Below are 20,989 nucleotides of genomic sequence, written 5' to 3' on the forward strand. Positions count from 1 at the left end.
TCCCAGGGTTTAGCTTCATCCATTGGATCATAGAAAAAGCAAGAGAATTCCAGAAAAACATCTACTTCTGCTTCATTGACTGTGCTAAAGCCTTTGACTGTGTGGATCACAACAAACTGTGGAAAATTCTTAAAGTGATGGGAATACCAGACCACCTTACCTGCCTCCTGAGAAACCTGTGTGCAGGTCAAGAAGAAACAGAATTGGACATGGAACAATGAACTGGTTCAACATTTGGAAAGGAGTATGTCAAGGCTGTATATTGTCACCCTGCTTATTTAACTTACATGCAGAGAACGTCATGCAAAATGCCAGGCTGGATGAATCACAAGCTGGAGTCTAAATTGCCAGGAGACGTATCAATAACCTCAGATATGCAGATGATACCACCCTAACTGCAGAAAATGAAGAGTAACTAAAGAACCTCTTGATGAAGGTGGAAGAGGAGAGTAAAAAAGCTGGCTTAAAACAGAACACTCAAAAAACTAAGATCATGGCATCTAGTCCCATCACTTCATGGCAAATAGATGGGGAGAAAGTGGAAACATTGACAGACTATTTTGGGGGGTCCAAAATCATTGCGGACAGTGACTGCAGCCATGAAACTAAAAGACGCTTGCTCCTTGGGAAAAAGTTATGACAAACCTAGACAGCATATTAAAAAACAGAGACATCACTTTGCCGACATAGGTCCATATAGTCAAAGCTATGATTTTTCCAGTGGTCATGTATGGATGTGGGAGTTGGACCATAAAGAAGGCTGGGCGTCAAAGAATTGATTCTTTCAAAGTGTGGTACTGGCGAAGACTTGAACAGCAAGGATACCAAACCAGTCAATTCTAAAGGAAATCAACCCTTAACGTTCATTTGGAAGGACTGATGCTGAACTGAAGCTCCAATACTTTGGTCACCTGATGTGAAGAGCTGACTCATTGGAAAAGACCCTGATGCTGGGAAAGATTGAGGGCATGAGGAGAAGGAGGTGACAGGATGAGATGGTTGGACGGCATCACCGACTCAATGGACATGAGTTTTAGAAAACTCTGGGAGATGGTGAAGAGCCTGGAGTGCTGCAGTCTGTGGAGCTGCAGAGTCAGACATGACTGAGCGACTGAACAGCAACAAAAGCCTCTACACAATCCTGATCCTTTCCTCAGTTCCTCATCTCTTGGATTTCTCCTTCCTCCAAATTTATGAGTGCTGTAGGACCCTCTTCTCTTCTATGGAACAATAAACTCATCTCTGCTGAAGTGCTTCTTTCAACCAGAGATCATATGTGCACTTTAGTAGACATCCTATCTTGACTCAGGGCTTCCCTGATAGCTCAGTAGTAAAGAATCTGCCTGCAATGCTGGAGACCCTGGTTCGATTCCTGGGTCAGGAAGATTCACTGAAGAAGGGATAGGCTACCCACTCCAGCATTCTTGGGCTTCCCTATGGCTCAGCTGGTAAAGAATCTGCCTGCAGTGTGGGAGACCTGGGTTCGATTCCTGGGTTGGGAAGATCCCCTATAGAAGGGAAAGGCTACCCACTCCAGTATTCTGGCCTGCTTAATTGCATGGCTGTATAGTCCATGGGGTCAAAAAGAGTTTGACACAGCTGAGCAACTTTTACTTTCACTATCTTAACTCAGAAGAGAATATGGATATTTAGTGGGAATACTTGCCCAAGATAATAAAGTTAGTCGTGAAGCTAGAACTCAGAGCACTTACTTTCCGTCACTTCACCTGTAAATGGAGCTGGACTTGCCTCATATTTTGCATCTTTATGACTTACGGCATTATGTTTGTTAGAGAAAAGCACTCTTAGAAGCAAATTAATGGTTAGTATTAATATTACTTTTTTCCTATAGCTGATTTCCCTCAAAGTCATGGAGGCATAGGCTAGTATGTATCTCATTTCCCCATTTGTTAATTCCTTTATTTCTTTGTTTATACTTTGCTTCTCATCGTATTTGAATGACTCTGTGTCTCAGTTTACTGTGAAAATGTGGGAATTAAGTATGATTTGCTTCATTGATATTACATTGAAAACAGGTTATAATTACGGAAACTTATCTCCATTTTTATAAAAGTGTGGTCATTACTGATGTAAGATTTCCACTTTAAATGCTTTCTACACTCTTTTTCTTAAAGTAGAATTTTCAAAATCAAATCATTAGGTTATCTCACCAGGATACTTTAATTGAAAATATTATACAGCTATGCATGTGATTCATAGCTCCTACTTACTATCATATAATTTTCATAACATTGTTTAGGAGGTCTTAGTCCTACCCCAAGTTAGCAGCAGTAAAGCAAACCAAATAAGAATCATGTGCATTTCTTGATAACAGCTCAACCAACTGTATTTCAACATACCCTAATTTCAATGCACCCTAATTTAATAATATAGATGACATGGCACTTAAGGCTTTTCTTGATTAGAAGCCAAGAATCTTACTTGCATTTTTTTGAAAGGAAAAACTATAATGAGAACAAAATACTGGCAGGGTGGTGGGCCAAACAGAGAGGATATTATAATTGCAAACTTCAGAGTTCAGTTTAGAATGTGTATACATGTTGCTTCTTAGGTGATAGTTTGAAAAGTAGAGATTATTTATATTTGTGGTTTGGGATCTCTGTGCCCTTCTTCTGTTCCGTGAACAGTTAGAGTTTCTCCAAGTGTTAGTCTTTCAAACTCTTAAACATATACACTCACCCTTGGTTCTTTACACTTACTAAAAAATTGCCTTTTCTATTCATCTGTCATTCTTTTTTCTCCCTTCTGGTTTTTCTTTTATTGGTTACACCAATAAATGCATTTTCCAGACTACATTCATTGACAATCCCCCTCCAAAAAAAATCTTGCCATCTATACATTTTAGTCATTCAGGCCACCATTATCTTCTTATGTGGCAATTTCCTGAGTAAAATAATATGAATATGGCTCAATTATTGATTTCAAAATCAGAATAAGTAAAGATTTACAAAAGGGAATTCCCTGGCAGTCCAGTGGTTGGGACTTGGTGCTCTTACTGCTGGGGTCTGGGTTCAGTCCCTGGCCAGGGAACTAGGATCCCTCAGGCTGTAAAGCATCACCAAAAATAAAAATTTACAATGGCAGTAACTATTCATGATAAGTAACAATTTTACAACTTGATCATTTCATAAAAACTCTTTTTAAAATTGGCTTAAATATTTGACAATAATCTCTTTTCTTGTTTTAAGTATTGTACCTAATGAATATTGAGAGCCTGTCTAATTTGATTAATCATGTATATTTCAACTTATTCCTGAAATGGAATTTCATTATAAATTATATTTTGCATCCTCATGCTAAAATTCAGTGTAAAGTGTTAGGAGCAAAGTTTCTACTAAGAATCAATTTTATATAAAATTCAAATAATTAAAGCAGTTTTTTAAAAAGAACTAAAGTCAAATGATTTACACTCCCTGATTTCAAGACTTACTATAAAACTATGGTAATCAAGATTGTGGATTACTAAGGATAGACTTATAGGTAAATGGAACAGACTAGAAAGGCCAGAAATTAGCCATCAAATGTATGAAATTTATTCTCAATAAAATTACCAACGCAATTCAATGGAGAAAGGGAAATCTTTTCAGTAAATGTTGCTGAAAAATACTGGTTATCTTTGTGGGGAGAAATGAACGTTGGCCCTTATCTCACACTATACATAAGAAGTAGCTTGAAATATATTATATACTTAAATATAAAAACTAAAACTATAAAATTTCTAGAAGAAAATATAGGATCTTTTTCAAATCTTGCAGTCTTGAAGTAGGCACATATTTCTTTGATAGACACAAATAGCACAAACTATTTTTTAATGATAAATTAAATTTTTTTATTAAAAGGTTCTACTCTTTGAAAGATTCCATTAAGAACAAAAAAGCCAGTCATATAATGATAGAAAAATACTGGCATGTTGACAAAAGATGTACACAGAACTTTTAAAACTCAAATAATAAGACAACTTAATTAAATAATGAGCAAAAAAGTTTAAACACTAACTTTAAAAAAGAAGTGAATGGTCAATAAGTGCTAAAAATACTCAATATTATTAGCCATCAGAGAAGTCCACGCCCATTATATAATCTAGGCTTTCCAATATTATATATTTACCCAAGAAAAGCAAAAACGTGTCCACACAAAACCTTGTGCATAATTGTTATAGCAGTTTTATTCTCAAAAGCCAGAAACTGGAAACAACCCAAATTCTATCAACAGATGAATGGATAAACAAATTGTGGGTATATTCATATAATAGAATTCTATATATATATATTATATATATATATTGTTTTATATGAGTTACATATTCATGTAATAAAATTCTATCAGTAATTAAAAAAAACAGAGGTACCCAGCAACCTGGAGCTATCACAAAAATATGGAGAGTGAAAGACATCAGACATGACAAAGTGTGACAGTTTATATGAAATTCTAGAAAATGGAGACTAATCCTTGTTGGCAGAAAGCAGATCTGTGATTGTCTGGGGTCAGGGTAAAGATAGAAATTGACCACAGAGAGGCACAAGGAAATGGTGGTGGTGATCAAAGTATTCTATGTTTTTATTTGGGTGTTGTTTACACAGGTGGTTTACATTTATCAAAACTCATTGAATTGTATACTTAAAGTGAGTATAATTATTATACATAATATGCAAATTATATTTCAGTAAAGCTCAATTTGAAGTATTTAGTAGTTTCTTTAAACCTATTGATTTTGTATGCTGTACTTCCTTAATATTATAGCAAAATACTCTGCTTTTAAGAAAGAGAAATTAATGTCTTCTACTGTTCACTACTATTCTTCCTACCCCATCTCTGTTTAAAAGATCAAATTGTATATATATTTGATAAGAATATGAAATAAGCATAAGCAATCATAGCTATTCATCATTTAAGGCTTGTAAGGTTATCAGAGATTCAAAGGCTAAAGAGACACTTGGTGCAATGGGAAACATACAAAATGTGAAGTTCAAAGACTTGGTTTCATATCCACACTCTGCTTCTTGCAGTATCTCTTAAGCTTCAAGTGTCACATAACCTGATTTGAATAACAGGGATATTATATATTACCAAAAATTATGTCTGTTTCAGTGTCAAATGAAATAACAGATGCAATGCTACTTTGTAAATAGCACAAATCCTTGTACTTATCCACTGTACCTTCAGCTCATAATTACTTGCAAATAAAAATTATAAATAAAAATTCTGTTTTTCCCATGAGCTCTGAGAGAGCAAAATCAAATGTCATTTCAACCAGAAATCTCTGGCACCAGGCTAGCACCTGGCAGATAGAGGCATTAAATAGATGTTGGCTGAATTAATTTCAATTCCTGTGTCTGAACCCAGCGTTTTTATCAACATGTTTAGGGAAATTAGAGTAGGTAGAGCCGTGGCTCATGAGTCCAAACAGAAAGTGCTTTTAAGACAACGTATTAGAGCTCACAGATTTTATCTTGACCACTGTAATATTCAAATATGTTCGGTACCTATTTGCTTCTGACATCATAAAGGAATGGCTCAGAGAAGGCTTGAATTTAGGCTGTCCACTTATCCTGGCATAGCAAGTCCCCTGGTTCACAGCATTAAGTCCTTGAAGAATAAACTTCATTGCTTCTAAACCATGTATCAGTTCAGTTCAGTTCCGTTCAGTCGCTCAGTCATGTCCAACTCTTTGCGACCCCGTGAATTGCAGCACACCAGGCCTCCCTGTCCATCACCAACTCCCGGAGTTCACTCAAACTCATGTCCCTCGAGTCGGTGATGCCATCCAGCCATCTCATCCTCTGTCGTCCCCTTCTCCTCCTGCCCCCAATCTCTCCCAGCATCAGGGTCTTTTCCAATGAGTCAACTCTTCGCATGAGGTGGCCAAAGTACTGGAGTTTCAGCTTCAGCATCAGTCCTTCCAATGAACACCCAGGACTGATCTCCTTTAGGATGGACTGGTTGGATCTCCTTGCAGTCCAAGGGACTCTCAAGAGTCTTCTCCAACACCACAGTTCAAAACCATGTATAACTTTCTGTTAAAGATGAAACCTAAAAAAGAACTAGCTATGAGGGGAAACATAAGATGAAGTCAAACTGATCATCACCTTCTTTATTCTTAAGAAGTTAATAGTTCAAACGCTTTTTTTTTTTTTCCGGTAGAGGACTCCTGAATGTACTCTCTACCACAATCCTTTGGTGTTAGGGGTAGGCAGCAGCTGTGCAACTCCAAAGGGTTCTGACACCAGTACCAGTATAGCTGACATTTTCCCATTAAGTTTTATTTTTAATCGGAATGCCACGTATGCACCCTTCTCCAGCTAGTGGGAGGCCAGAATGTTAGAACTTGCAAACAAAGACAAAAACCATTACTGGGCTGATATGAAGAAGAGAGTTGCAAATTTTTTTTTATCTCCTCTGCACCTTGGAGAGGTGCTTTGGAGGGGGTGGGTACATCTTTTCATTTTCTCTGGGTTGGAGGACTGAGTGGATACTCTGTGTCTGGATTTAATATTTATTTATTGAAAATTTGTCTTCTCCTTTTACTGTCATCCTGTAATAAACTGATGCATTAACTTTGCAAAATTTAAGACTATGGAGTTATTATATGCACTTACAAACACTTTTGGATAAATGGTTCTTTTGACCTTCTATTACTCTTCACCTTATTAACTTTCCAGTTTTAACATAAGGTTTTTTTTAAAATAAGAATTTAAACATAAAATGGTAACCTTAGGTAAAGAACTAAGGGATTTTAGTATTTTATAGTTATCCTTTCTGTTTTTAGTAGTTTTTGACCCTTATAAGTGTGTATAATCACTATTAATGTTCTTATTTTCTCAAATTTGTTATAAAAATTATACCTTTACTGCAAATGATATATTTTTAATCATGGGAAACTGTAGCAATATCTATATTGAACCCAAAATATAATATGAATATATGTGATCTTACTTTATATTAACATCTATTTTTTATGTATGGGGGAATATGTGTTTATTTACTTTAGGTGCATTTTACTACATTTATATGTTCACAGAGACTTTATATAGAGGCATTAAAAAAGCAAACAGGTATAGTCAATCATGGGTGTTCATTTTATATGTGTGTGTGTATATCTTTGCCAATATATAGCTTATTGGAGTTGCAAAGATATAAAAGATAGAAGAATCTAGTAATTGCCTTTAAGATCAGAGCACAAAGCATTAGTTTGGATTTTACAAGGCCAGCCAGCAACAAAAGAGCAGTAATTTATGAGCTCAGCGTAAAAGAATAGCATAATTGCATTAAAAATTAATGCTAATGAACACTAAAATGGGGAAGGTGGTTATGATGAAAGTTTGTATTCATCTTCTCTGGTTTGAATGATGGCTAGTGGCTTGATTAATGGCTTAATTTCTATCAATTAGCGGGGAAAAATCTCCTGCGAGACAAGGGTAAATTGAGCATTGAATTACATATCTTGCTTTTGTGTGCTAAGAAAAAAGAGCTGCGTATCTCTGATATTAGCCACAGTGACAAATGTGGCGTGCCCTGCGATGTCTGCATTAGCTCTCCTGACAGGCGAGCTGTGTGTGGTTATGGGGTGTTTGGAGATGGCTGGCGGACAGCATTCACTGCAAGTGCCTCAGAAACACAACTCTTCCATCTGCAGAATTTTAATTAGAGTCAGTAAGAATTCTGAAATTAAAATGGACAACAAATAACAACTTCAGAGTCTGTATACTGCCCTGTTAATCCAGTATACTTCAAATTATATTCTTTTCTTCTATCCAGTAGCTTTAGCTTTGTTGGAATTATTACTTTTATTAAAGTGAATTTGACCACCCATGTTTATTACATTTGAGACAAACATAAGGCAGTAGTCTACTAATATTTTGTTTAGTCAAATTCTCAGAAACCATTCTAGTTTTTTGTAGCAACAGTTACTGCACAATAAATAAATAATGACTCTCAAGTAGTAATTTACTACTTAGATTATCTTCAGGCTTAAATGAAAGAATGATAGGTTTTCTAAAAGTTTTGTTTCTTTTATTCATTAACAAAGATTTTTAGAATGTGACATATATAATTCTTTAAAAATTTATTTGAGTAAGAAAGATTCCAAAAATAGACATCTGTAATCTAGCTCCAGATAATGCCAGAAGACCAAGATAATATTTATGGCATCTCTTCTACTAACAAAGCTCTGTTGTATTTTACTGAATGAATAAGCATTAAAATGCAGAATAAGAACAATACCAAGGACATTTATTATACTAGTAAATGGTTAAGAAGGTGGAAAAAAGAGTATGTTGCCTGGCAGGAGTGGATAAAGACGTTATTTGACTAGTAAATAATGACTGGATCACAGTTCAGAGATTGGATCCCACTTCTACCACCAACCAGCCATGTGACCTTGGCCAAGTTACTCAGCCTCAGGTTCTCACCTGTACAATGGAAATATTAGCACTACTGTCTTTGATGGTCATGGGCATTAAATGAGGTGATCCGTGTGAATCTGCTTAGCACTCGGTCCCGTAAATGTAAGCCTGTTACTGCAGTGAGGACTGCTCCCGCTACCATAGCAGCTCATCTGACCTTTTTAACAAACATTTTAATGAAAAATTAGCCTCTGTGACCTTCCTCACTAGAAAGGCATTCCAGATATTGATGATCACTACACTAATAATATACATCTGTTTTAAAACATGATTTCTACCAGAGGACTACTCTTATAGGGAGTGTGTGTTACTAGACATCCATTAGGATTCCATATGGCCGGAAACTGAGAGGTTTATACACTCACTTTTTAGCTAATTTCTATGTCTTTAGTATGATTGCTAGCTAAATCAGTGCTATAACTAACCACTTAGAGACATTTAATTTCTTAAGTTACACATTTCTTATAATTTGACATTGCTCCCCCATGATTTTTTTTTCTGTTATTTTTCTTTCTTTCTTTTTTTTTTTTTTTTTATTAGTTGGAGGCTAATTACTTCACAACATTTCAGTGGGTTTTGTCATACATTGATATGAATCAGCCATAGAGTTACACGCATTCCCCATCCCAATCCCCCCTCCCACCTCCCTCTCCACCCGATTCCTCTGGGTCTTCCCAGTGCACCAGGCCCGAGCACTTGTCTCATGCATCCCACCTGGGCTGGTGATCTGTTTCACCATAGATAGTATACATGCTGTTCTTTTGAAATATCCCACCCTCACCTTCTCCCACAGAGTTCAAAAGTCTGTTCTGTGTTTCTGTGTCTCTTTTTCTGTTTTGCATATAGGGTTATCGTTACCATCTTTCTAAATTCCATATATATGTGTTAGTATGCTGTAATGTTCTTTATCTTTCTGGTTTACTTCACTCTGTATAAGGGGCTCCAGTTTCATCCATCTCATTAGGACTGGTTCAAATGAATTCTTTTTAACGGCTGAGTAATATTCCATGGTGTATATGTACCACAGCTTCCTTATCCATTCATCTGCTGATGGGCATCTAGGTTGCTTCCATATCCTGGCTATTATAAACAGTGCTGCGATGAACATTGGGGTGCACGTGTCTCTTTCAGATCTGGTTTCCTCAGTGTGTATGCCCAGAAGTGGGATTGCTGATTTTTTTTTTAATAGTTACTTTGTGTGCATGCTAAGTCGCTTCAGTCATGTCCGACTCTTGCGACCCTGTGGACTGTAGCCCGCCAGTCTCCTCTGTCCGTGGGATTCTCCAGGGAAGACTAATAGAGTGGGTTGCCATTTCCTCCTCCAGGGGATCTTCCTGACCCAGGGGTCGAACCCATGTCTCTTACATCTCCTGCGTTGGCGGGTGGGTTCTTAACCACTAGCACCACCTGGGAAGCATGCCTTTTAATTTTTAAGTTTCAGCAAGTATTTATTGACTGCTTACTAAATAATAGAGCACACCACACTAACTGCTGAAGTTGACACAAAAAGGTATGTCCCTATAGCTGGGGGAAATGAAACTTTTGCTTATGAAGAGATTAACATCAGTGCAAGGTAACATATGCCGAGAGCCAAATGAATTATGGAAGAGGTCCTCTCACAGATGCCAAGGGAAAGTGATAGGGAGGATTCAGAAAAAGTAAGAGCATTCTAGGTGAGAAGAACTTAAATGAGGTGGAATTTGTGTAGATTTTCAGTAAGCATTTTGTTTTTCATAAAACCTAGTCTGATTCTCAGTTCACGTGCACTTATTAAAATGTTTATCAGAAATTCTTCACTGGTTCAGTCACATTAGAAATATTCCTGTTACTTAATTTTATATGGATAGCAGTTTGTTGTAAGTCTGTCTTGGACCCCATCCAAGGGGGTTTGTTACTAGAGACACTCCAGGAGCCTCATTGGCAGATATAACTTGGTACTGTACCGTAAGCTTCCAGAAGACTGGTAAGCAAGACACATTCTACTTAAGAAGTTTTCTCGTCTTTCACATTATTTATGGATATCAGTTCTGGAAATTAATGCCCCAGGAAATGAGATTTATTAACAACCTTAAAATGTTAGTGTTGGATGGATTTCTAATATATATTTTGTATGCTTTGTGAAGGAAACTTATTTAAAATACACTGTTTTGGAGGGAAACCAGTGGTGGTTTAATTAAAATGTTTGTTCATGAGAAGTTGCTTTAACTTTAGAATTCCAAGTAAGCTTTATAGGATGTTTTATTTGTTTGCGAATTTTATTGACGAGCCATCTTTATTTGCTTATTTATTGAGTAACCAACTTGTTATTGTTTGCTTTTTTCCCTTATTTTAAAACACTTGAAGATGCTTTTTATTTCAAGGACTTTATTTTCAGTGTCTGTATTATACCATAAAAGGGGATTTTTCAGATATTTCCCTTCTTGACTAAAATTTTAGTCCATTTAAACTGAAAATAAGATATTCTCTTGTGTTATTTATATATTTGTAGCAGTATATTAGTATATAATTTTTTCCCTCCTGGGAGAGAAAAGCAGCAGCTAACTCGGCAACTATGAAGCCAACCCACCCAAACTCTTTGTAAAATAAAATGCATTTTAACTTTGGGGAAATTCATAAATTATTAATATTCAGAAGGAGTCATTTAGAGATGAGATTTTCATGTGTAAGATACCTTTCATGAAACTCATGCTGGCCCTTAGCTCATGACTTCATCTTGGGAAATAGTGCCATCTGCTGTTTTCAGCCTGGCATTGCTGCCAGTTTCGAGATGGGCTTGTTTGTAATCTGCAAATAGTTTACGGATTTACATTTTGTCTTTTCAAGTAAAAAATTTATATTGGAGCTTGTCATCATTATTTACCAATCTTAAGTTTCTGTACCATTTGGTAACATTTTCAAGGAAAATTCTGTGTGTCTTGTGAAATTGTTAAATACAACTTTAAGTAGTAGGTGAGCCTAATTTTTTTAAGACCAATGGTAACAAAATATTTGATTTTAATTTTCATCATAAGAGGAACAAAATAATATTCCATTCAGCAAGTAAGTTAATACCTGAATTTTTTAGTCTCTATTGACTTAACTTTCTGACTCCGTTATTTTTACTTTTACTATGAAATATGAAATATTCTACAGACTTCTTGCAGGCAACCTATGCAAGTCATTTTGTTTACCAATAATGTATTTATCAAAAAGCATCAAGTGCAAATATAAATGTTTACTTCATGTTTATCATGTTAATATTTTAAAACATCCTATAATTTTTATTCTCCCAGTAACTTTGTCACTTGTCTTCATTTTTACCTCATGGCTGGTGAATACAGGATACTTTGTATGCTAGGCACTCATGCCAAGCATATAAACAATAGTCAGTTTTAGTCCACATTTTTCCCAGTCTTAAAATTGGTATAGAAATTTTAAATGACAAATTGGCATGTAAAACTTAAGAGCCTGAATTTAAAACAATTTACTATATATTATTGATGTGTTTTATTCGGCGTCCCAAAATGACAGGGTTATACTTAAGACATACATTTGTGGGCATTGATCTTAGAATTTTGAGTATGAAGCAATTTAAAACATGTCTTATGCCTGTTTTCAGACAGCATGGAGCTGAGCTATTTATAAGGCTGGAAATGTAAATATCCTATCAATCTTTCAAATTTTAATTTATATGTCACTCTCTTACTCTTTAATTTAAATATCACACTCTTTAAATATCGCCAGTAAAATGGTTCCCCGCATTGAAAGGTAAAAGCTATGTTGGTTTATTTTCATATTGTAAGTCTGGCAGACAGGCTTTCCCATATCTGTCCTGTCACTTTGTTAGTCTTCATCTTTAAAGAAACACAAAGATAATGTTCTGTTTTTCCTCTAATCTTCTTTCCATCGTTTATAATTTCTCCAGTGCTATTTTGTTAAACATACTGGCTCTTTGGCTAGCTTCTATGATAACACTTTTATTTGTGTTAGGAGCTGGTTGTATGCCCATATTTAAAGCTACAAACACTGGAAGCTTTAGACATCAAGTACTGTTTGTGAGCTCACCTCTGACATCTAATACTAATGATGTGCTTTGTAAATCCAAATGAGAGAATATGTTAGAGAAAAAAATCCGAAGGGTCAAACAGTTGCTACTTATGAGACATCATCCTGAAGTCAGAGATAGTGTTTTTGGTTGGTAACTAATGATTATGAAATAATTGTGAGAGTAATTCAGACCTACGCAAACAAATGTGTTTTCATGTTGAAAAATTAAAGTTGAATCACCTGGAATGGTGTCTTTTATGATATTTCTGTGCTATATTAATGCTGTTATACACTTGAATAGTAAAATATTATTCTCTGGTACAGGATGTGTTAATATTAATAAGTTAGCTGGGCAAAGAATCTTCTCTTGTTTCATATGCTCAGTTGGTACATTGCATAATTAAAGTCCACAGGAGCTTTTATTCTAAAGCATGTGGAACTATTTGCTCTTCCATGACACTCTGACAGTGTTCGCTTTTATGTGGGAAAATATATTCTTCCAAAGATGGAAGTGTTGTCTCTGATGGCTGTTATTTCCACACATCCCATGCAGGATTTCTCGTATGAGAAAAGACTGGTTAGAGCTGTCAGGGACACATCCTCAGAAGCACTGTCTTTCTCTTAAATAAACTGGAACTTGCATAAGACTACATATAATTTGTGATTGGCCAAAAATTGAACCAAAGATTTTTCATAAAATGTTAATTTTTATTTTTTTAGCGTATTAAACCAGATTTACTTTTATACTCTCACGTATCATTTAACCTTTGCAGCTTAGTATGTAGAAATTGCTTTGATGCAAATAGCTCTACCTTGTTAAACCAGTTATTACAATTGTTTTTTAAGTAAATTCAGTTACTCATAAAGGCTAAAATCCCAGCATTTTTAGATACCTTGACTGACTGTTCAGTAGCTCCTAATTCAGCTATGTATTCATTTCAGCTTAGACTAACCATGAGAGTGTGATCCATAAAGTTGCATTTTTTCCTGCCCATCTGGCATGTGAAAAAAATACAAAAATATGAAATGACACATGCCTGTGGCTATTTATTAAAGCACTAATTATAAAGGCAGAGAACTGGAACAACTCAAATGACCATCAATAGGTATTGGTAGGAAAAAAACTATCATGCAACCATAAAATAGGTTACTGTATATCTGTAACATAGAATGAGCACGTCTCTATACTAAAAGACATAGTGCTAAGTGACGTAGAAATGTATAGCATGCTAATTTTGTGTAAGAAAAAAGAGAATATGTATGCTCATATTTTCAAAAATAAGCAATGGAAGGATAAAAATCAAAACCTAATAAAAAATGGTTGCCTGTGGATTAGGGGAAGAACTAGGGGAATGGGGTGAGAAAGGAAACCTAGACTTTTCTGAATGATGTTTTAATTTTGACTTTAGAAGAATATTTTATGCAATCAAAAAACAAATATTAATTATGAAAATAACAGACCAAAAGATTTTAAAACTTTTTAAAAAGCTGAAATAAATGAACCTATTATATATCAAGTTGGTAGCATAACCACATGGGGAATTTTTTCTCCAAGTGACTTTATAGTGTTTTGGCAGTTCATCAGTGGAACAAATCCTGAAATCAAAAAGAACCATGAATTTTAAACTGCATAATTCATCTTAATAGTAGTGTTTATCTTATTATTTTGAAACTAATACAAATGCAACTCAGAAAGAACAAGTAAGTGCTCTTGATCATATCTTTAAAACCTAAGTAGTATTCTTAGAATAGGAGGAATGATATACAAATATAAAAGACTCAACAAAATTATTATAATCTTGAATTCGGTTGGTAATATCAGAATGAACTTATATTTGTTTTTCTCTTCTAAAAATAAGTATTACCTATCGCACCCACTGAAAAATATGAGAAGCAATGTCAATCCAAAAAAAATGGACACCCCTACTGCTCAGGTTATTGTCTTTAAATAAATATCATTTCTCACTAAAAGGAGTCCAAGCCTTTTGGGGAAATGGCTGATTGCAAGTCTAAGACAGGAACTGTACAGGATGAACCTGGGACCTCTTCAGTTCAGTCGCTCAGTCATGTCTGACTCTTTATGACCCCATGGACTGCAGCACGCCGGGCCTCCCTGTCCATCACCAACTCTCAGAGCTTACTCAAACTCATGTCCATTGAATCAGTGATGCCATCCAACCGTCTCATTCTCTGTCATGCCCTTCTCCTTCCGCCTTCAATCTTTTCCAGCATCAGGGTCTTTACAAATGAGTCAGTTCTTCGCATCAGGTGGCCAAGGTATTGGAATTTCAGCTTCAGCATCAGTCCCTCCAGTGAATATTCAGGACTGACCCTTTAGGATGGACTGGTTCGATCTTGCAGTCTGAGGGACTCTCAGGAGTCTCCTCCAACACCACAGTTCAAAAGCATCAATTCTTCAGCGCTCAGCTTTCTTTACAGTCCAACTCTCACATCCATACATGACTACTGGAAAAACCATAGCCTTGACTAGACAGACCTTTGTTGGCAAAGTAATATGCTTTTTAATATGCTGTCTAGGTTGGTCATAACTTTTCTTCCAAGGAATAAGCATCTTTTAAATTCATGGCTGCAGTCACCATCTGCAATGACTTTGGAGCCCAAAAAAATAAAGTCTGTCACTGTTTTCACTGTTTCCCCATCTATTTGCCATGAAGTGATGGGACTAGATGCCATGATCTTAGTTTTCTGAATGTTGAACTTTAAGCCAACGTTTTCGCTCTCCTCTTTGACTTTCGTCAAGAGACTTTAGTTCTTCTTTGTTTTCTGCCATAAGGGTGGTGTCATTTGCATATCTGAGGTTATTGATATTTCTCCTGGCTATCTTGATTCCAGCTTGTGCTTCTTCCAGCCCAGCATTTCTCAGGATGTACTCTGCATAGAAGTAAAATAAGCAGGGTGACAATATACAGCCTTGATGTACTCCTTTCCCTGTTTGGAGCCAGTCTGTTGTTCCATGTCTGGTTCTAACTCTTGCTTCCTGACCTGCATACAGGTTTCTCAAGAGGCAGGTGAGATGGTCTGGTATTCCCATCCCTTTAAGAATTTTCCACAGTTTGTTGTGATCCACACAGTCAATGGCTTTGACATAGAAAGTACAAATAGAACAGAAATAAAGCAGAAATAGATGTTTTTCTGGAACTCTCTTGCTTTTTCAATGATCCAGCGGTTGTTGGCAATTTGATCTCTGGTTCCTCTGCCTTTTCTAAAACCAGCTTGAACATCTGGAAGTTCACGGTTCATATACTGTTGAAGCCTGGCTTGGAGAATTTTGAGCATTACTTTACTAGCGTGTGAGATGAGTGCCACTGTGCAGTAGTTTGAGCATTCTTTGGGATTGCCTTTCTTTGGAATTGGAATGAAAACTGACCTTTTCATTCCTGTGGCCACTGCTTAGTTTTCCAAATTTGCTGGCATGTTGAGTGCAACACTTTCACAGCATCATCTTTTAGGATTTGAAATAGCTCAACTGGAATTCCATCACCTCCAGTAGCTTTATTGGTAGTGATGCTTCCCAAGGTCCACTTGACTTCACACTCCAGGATTTCTGGCTCTAGTTGAGTGATCATACCATCGTGATTATATGGGACCTCTTACCAGTCTTAACAAAAGAGGACATATCAGAAGAGTGTTCCCACTCTTCCACTCTTCATATCCAAGAGGCTCCCACTTGGCAAAGGTAGAATCAAAATGTGAAGACAACGCCCACAGACTGAAATGCATTAAATACATAATTATTCATGAGCTCATAATGGTCACCTTTGGACCAGAATTGATCAGTAAAGGAAAAGAAGTAAACAGTCTGCTTTTTCCTGTACAGACTATATTTCAGTCATAAAATAGTCAATGAGGGAAGTTCTTTAGATCGGAGTTAATAAATATGGTACAAATAATAGAATTAGAAGAAAAGTCACCATTTTGCAGTGCCTAATAAAATAATGGATTTAAGCAACAATCATTAATGTCTGCTAAAACCATTAAGTGAAAGTTCAGTGGAGAACTTAATAATAGGATAGGACTGACATCATCTTGAACACACTGATCAACCTTAATATTGTTAAAAGTGGAAGAAGCACATCCTAAGCTGAAGAACTTGGAATTACACAGCACTATCTGTGATGTATGCTTGACCAGAAATTGAACCTAATACTTAAGCCTGCCTAGATCTAACTGCTGGTTTACAGAAAATATGAAGGATAGAAGAACATGTTAAATGACACCATGATAATAAAATCAGGAAAATCCAGAATATAGAAAATTTTAGAGGCTAAATGATCCATTTTCTCCAATAAATAAATGACAATGAAAGGAAGGGCTGGTGGACTGTAAGTGATTAAAAGGAATTTAAGATACTTGTTGACTAAGTGTAATATGTGGACTTTGTTTAGATCCTGTTTCAGACAAACCAACTGTTTAAAAAAAAAAAACACTTTTCTTGGGCAATCAAGAAAATTAAACATGGACTATACAAGATGATATTAAGGAATTGTTCCTAATAATGTTGGATTTAAAGATAGTATTGTAGTTATGTTGCTAGTTTTTTCCCTTAAGCCCTTATCTGAGATACCAACTAAAATATTTAGGGGTAACATGGCAAGAACTAACTCATTGGAAAAGACCCTGATGTTGGGAAAGATTGAGGGTAAGAGGAGAAGTGGGGTTCAGAGGATGAGATGGTTGGATGGCATCACCAACTCAATGGACATGAGTTTCAGCAAACGCCGGGAGACAGTGAAAGACAGGAAACCCTGGCATGCTGGAGGAGCCCGGCGCGCTACAGTCGACGGGGGCGCAAGATTGGACACGACGTAGCAACTAAACCACCAATATCAAGCCTGATTCAATTTTTGGTGGGGGTTGACCTGAAGTATTTAAAATTATATCCTACACATAATGCCACTGGAGAAGGAAATGGCAACCCACTCCAGCATTCTTGCCTAGAGAATCCTGTGGGCAGAGGAGCCTGGTGGGCTGCTGTCCATAGCGTCGCATAGAGTCGGACACAACTGAAGCGACTTAGCACGCATGCATGCGTTGGAGAAGGAAATGGCAGCCCGCTCCAGTGTTCTTGCCTGGAGAACCCCAGGGACGGAGGAGCCTGGTGGGCTGCCGTCTATGGGGTCGCACAGAGTCGGACAGGACTGAAGCGACTCAGCAGCAGCAGCAGCATGATGCCGTGTTGTCGTTCAGCCACTCAGTCCTGTCTGGCTTTACAGCCCCATGGAAGGGAAACCCATTGATAGATTAAATAAGAATAAGAAAATTAATATATAATTAATTAAAATTGACATATAATTAATGTAAATATAATTATAGATCATTATACCAGAGGCTACCCTGGTAGTTCAGTCAGTAAAGAATCTGCCTGCAGTGCATGAGACCAGGGTTCGATCCCTGTGTCAGGAAGATCCGTTGGAGAAGGAATGTTCTATTTGTGGATCTGTAGGGGTAAAATGTTTCTATTATAACTTAACCATAATGTTCTTTTTTTTAATCCAGTTAAATTTCGTAAGTCATAATATTACTTCATAGAAGGAACATTGTTTAGGTATAGTGCTGCTAACAAGCTTACACATCAAAATACATTGACATTATATGCTCTCTTTTAGACCAAACCACCCTGGTAGAACAAGTAAAAAGAGTCAAAGAAATTGAAGCCATTGAAAGTGATTCTTTTGTTCAGCAAACATTCAGATCAAGTAAAGAAATCAAAAAGGTAAGTTTTCATCCAGGCGTTATGAATAAGCCTTTACATTCCAACTAAAGAGATGCTTTATTAATGGATTTTACTTAAATATAAGTTCTTCTAGTAGATGAAGTAGGGCAAGAGAGTGTCAGCGTGTTATTGAGAGGAAAAATGAATCAGTGAGAATCAGTTTGTTGAAATTGTTAAAAAAAAAAAACCTGTAAAAATGTTTCTGATGGTATTTTTTTTTTAATTCACCAAGAAGACAAAGTAAAATGTTAACATGACAGTTCTATAGCAGAAATGTGCATTTTGTGAACATACACCATTTTCTTTTCAAATGGGTACATCTGCTTTTTGAATTGACATTGCTAGAGAAAAGTTAGAAAAGAACTTTAACAATAAAATTATTGCCCAAATAGTAACATATATCTATCTACACTGTTTGTCTATATATATATGTGTGTATATATATATATATATCACTTACTCAACTCTAATAAAAGGAGCTTTCGTTGATATTGTATTTCTGTTGAGTATTTGATATATTCTTTCAATCATTATCAGGATTATTTTTTGGAATTTGTGTTTCTTTAGGAAGAAAAGGCTGTGAAATACATGTATTCTTTAATATCACACGTATAATGAAGATGTGGTATAGTTACTATTTATTCAAAAATGTTCTGTATCTGTAGATATATTAATGACTGTGTGTATGGCATTCTACTAATGAATGTATTGGATTGGCCAAAAAGTTCATTCAGATTCTTCTGTAAGATGGTACAGGAAAGCCCGAATTAACTTTATGGCCAACCCAATATCATAATTCATTCATTTTGTTTCCTCTGGTAAGTAGATATTTAAATAGTTGTAAGTTTGAAGGTATTATATATATGTTTGTGAATATCCATTATTATCACCTGAGGATAAATTTTTCAAGATGGAGTTATCTGTTAAAGGTTAATACTGTTTATTTTCATACCTGTTCCCAAAGTCATTCTCCCAAAATACTGTATCAGTTCAAATTCCACCCCAAAGTACAGGGAGAAGTGTGCCTCTCACACCCTGGTTAACACCTAATTTTTTAAGACCTTGTCAGACTTTTTCATGTTTACTGACCTAAAAGGTAAAAATTGACCTTTTGTTGTTCTGTTAGCATTTCTTCTGTTGTTAGTGAGATGGATGGCTTTTCAGTTACCATATATATTTTTAAATGATTCATTCTGGAGACATGAACTGAGCATGTGCAAGATGCCAGGATGCAGTAGACAACCTTGGTTAGTCCATGCCCCTGCCCTGTTATTTTGCTGATTTCGTTTGAATATTTTTAGTTTGCCACCACAATCTCTGAAGGAAAAGGAGCTATAAAATACACATTCATAAATATAATTGCCCATTTTATTTAATATCTTACTTATACATGTTGTGAGGTCATTCACTTGTCCTAGTAGAATTATAATTTATTTTGAAGTTGACTTCAGTAGTATTTGTTTTCTAGAGTTCACCTTGACTTCCCAGTTCTCACTGGACATACTTAAGATAAACTAGTATTTTCTTTCTGTGGAAATACTTACTCCTCTATGGTTAATACACTGAGTTTTCTTCTAAATAGCTTTTTCCCATTTGGTATTAATTATTAATATAATAAATTTATTTGCAGTTCTGTTCCTCTCTTCCAAGATAACAGCAGTTCTTCCAGTAACTAGTAAAATTGACAGTGATTGAGGAAATTGATCCAAATCCTGTTTAATACAGTGGAAAGAGCATGAACTTTGGACTCAAGATCTGACTTGGAACTTAACTTTTACACTTCCTACCATGATTTATGATCTAGAGCAAACCTCAACCTCTTTCTAAGCCTCTGTTTCCAAATTCATAACATTAAACTAATAATATCTACTTTCTAGAGTAATTGAGGATTAAATATAATGATTATCAAATATCTAACATGTTTCTTAATCCATTAAATGTTTATTTTTTAAATACAGACTAGCATCTAAATTATTTGATATCTAAGTACGTTTTATACACTAAGTATGTATAGTGTATACAAAACTTGAAAACTTCTACTGTAGGTATTCAATCTGTCTGAAGTATAAACCTTACTTCATTTATGTTTCTCTGATATGCCTCTTACTTTCCCTGAGTCTACTTGCTCAAAAATGAGAGTCCTTGCTGATAAACACAAAAATTCTTTAGAATTTCTTAAAAGACTTCTGAAATGTATAAATGTAATAATATCTATATATTTTAATTTCAGGATTAGTAATTTTTCTACCTTGTTATATTCCTGAGAAAAGTTTTAAAATATTATTTCCTATGGTTATTAATCTCAAGATAACTGATTAAATCCAAAAGAAAAACTGTTCTTCCCAAATTGTAACAAACTCTTTGTGTAGTTAAATGGGCTTCCTATGAAAGCAAATATAAAGGAATGTCACCCACATCTCCCATCAAAGGGACCACTGTTATTAATTATTTTAATAATTAGCTTTTGTTTGCTTTAGTTTTTAGTGCTGAGTTGGAATTTACTCAGTTTCAATATGGCTTTTCTTATACTTCCAATTCAGATGCCACAGGTAAAGATCAAGAGGACAAGGGTGGAACCACTAGGGGGTCTCTTCATTTTGTAAGCAACCTTAATAAATCTGTATGAGGGAAACCCACCTTCTGTCTCAACTATCTTTTAAAAAGAAGTTCCCCTTAACAAAAATTCATAGAAAGATATAAAATTAGAACAGGCTAGCTTTTGGTTGGATAAGAATGACAGAGAAGCAGAAGCAGCCTCAAAATATTAATCCAGCACTGTGAGTTGAGCCACTTAGAAATATGTTTA

The 20,989-nt window shown here is 35.7% G+C and overlaps 1 protein-coding gene across 4 annotated transcripts in view; it reads left to right on the plus strand.

Annotated features, from left to right (window-relative positions):
• Positions 1 to 20,989, plus strand: part of RSRC1 (arginine and serine rich coiled-coil 1) — a 403,298-nt gene that overhangs the window by 376,809 nt on the left and 5,500 nt on the right. For all 4 annotated transcript variants that reach the window (XM_043875500.1, XM_043875501.1, XM_043875502.1 and 1 more), the window contains one exon: positions 18,077 to 18,183. In XM_043875500.1, the coding sequence (XP_043731435.1) occupies positions 18,077 to 18,183 (107 nt within the window). The remainder of the gene's footprint in view (positions 1 to 18,076; positions 18,184 to 20,989) is intronic.

The sequence above is a fragment of the Cervus elaphus genome, chromosome 19 (genome assembly GCF_910594005.1).
Source record: "Cervus elaphus chromosome 19, mCerEla1.1, whole genome shotgun sequence".
Lineage (NCBI taxonomy): Eukaryota > Metazoa > Chordata > Mammalia > Artiodactyla > Cervidae > Cervus > Cervus elaphus.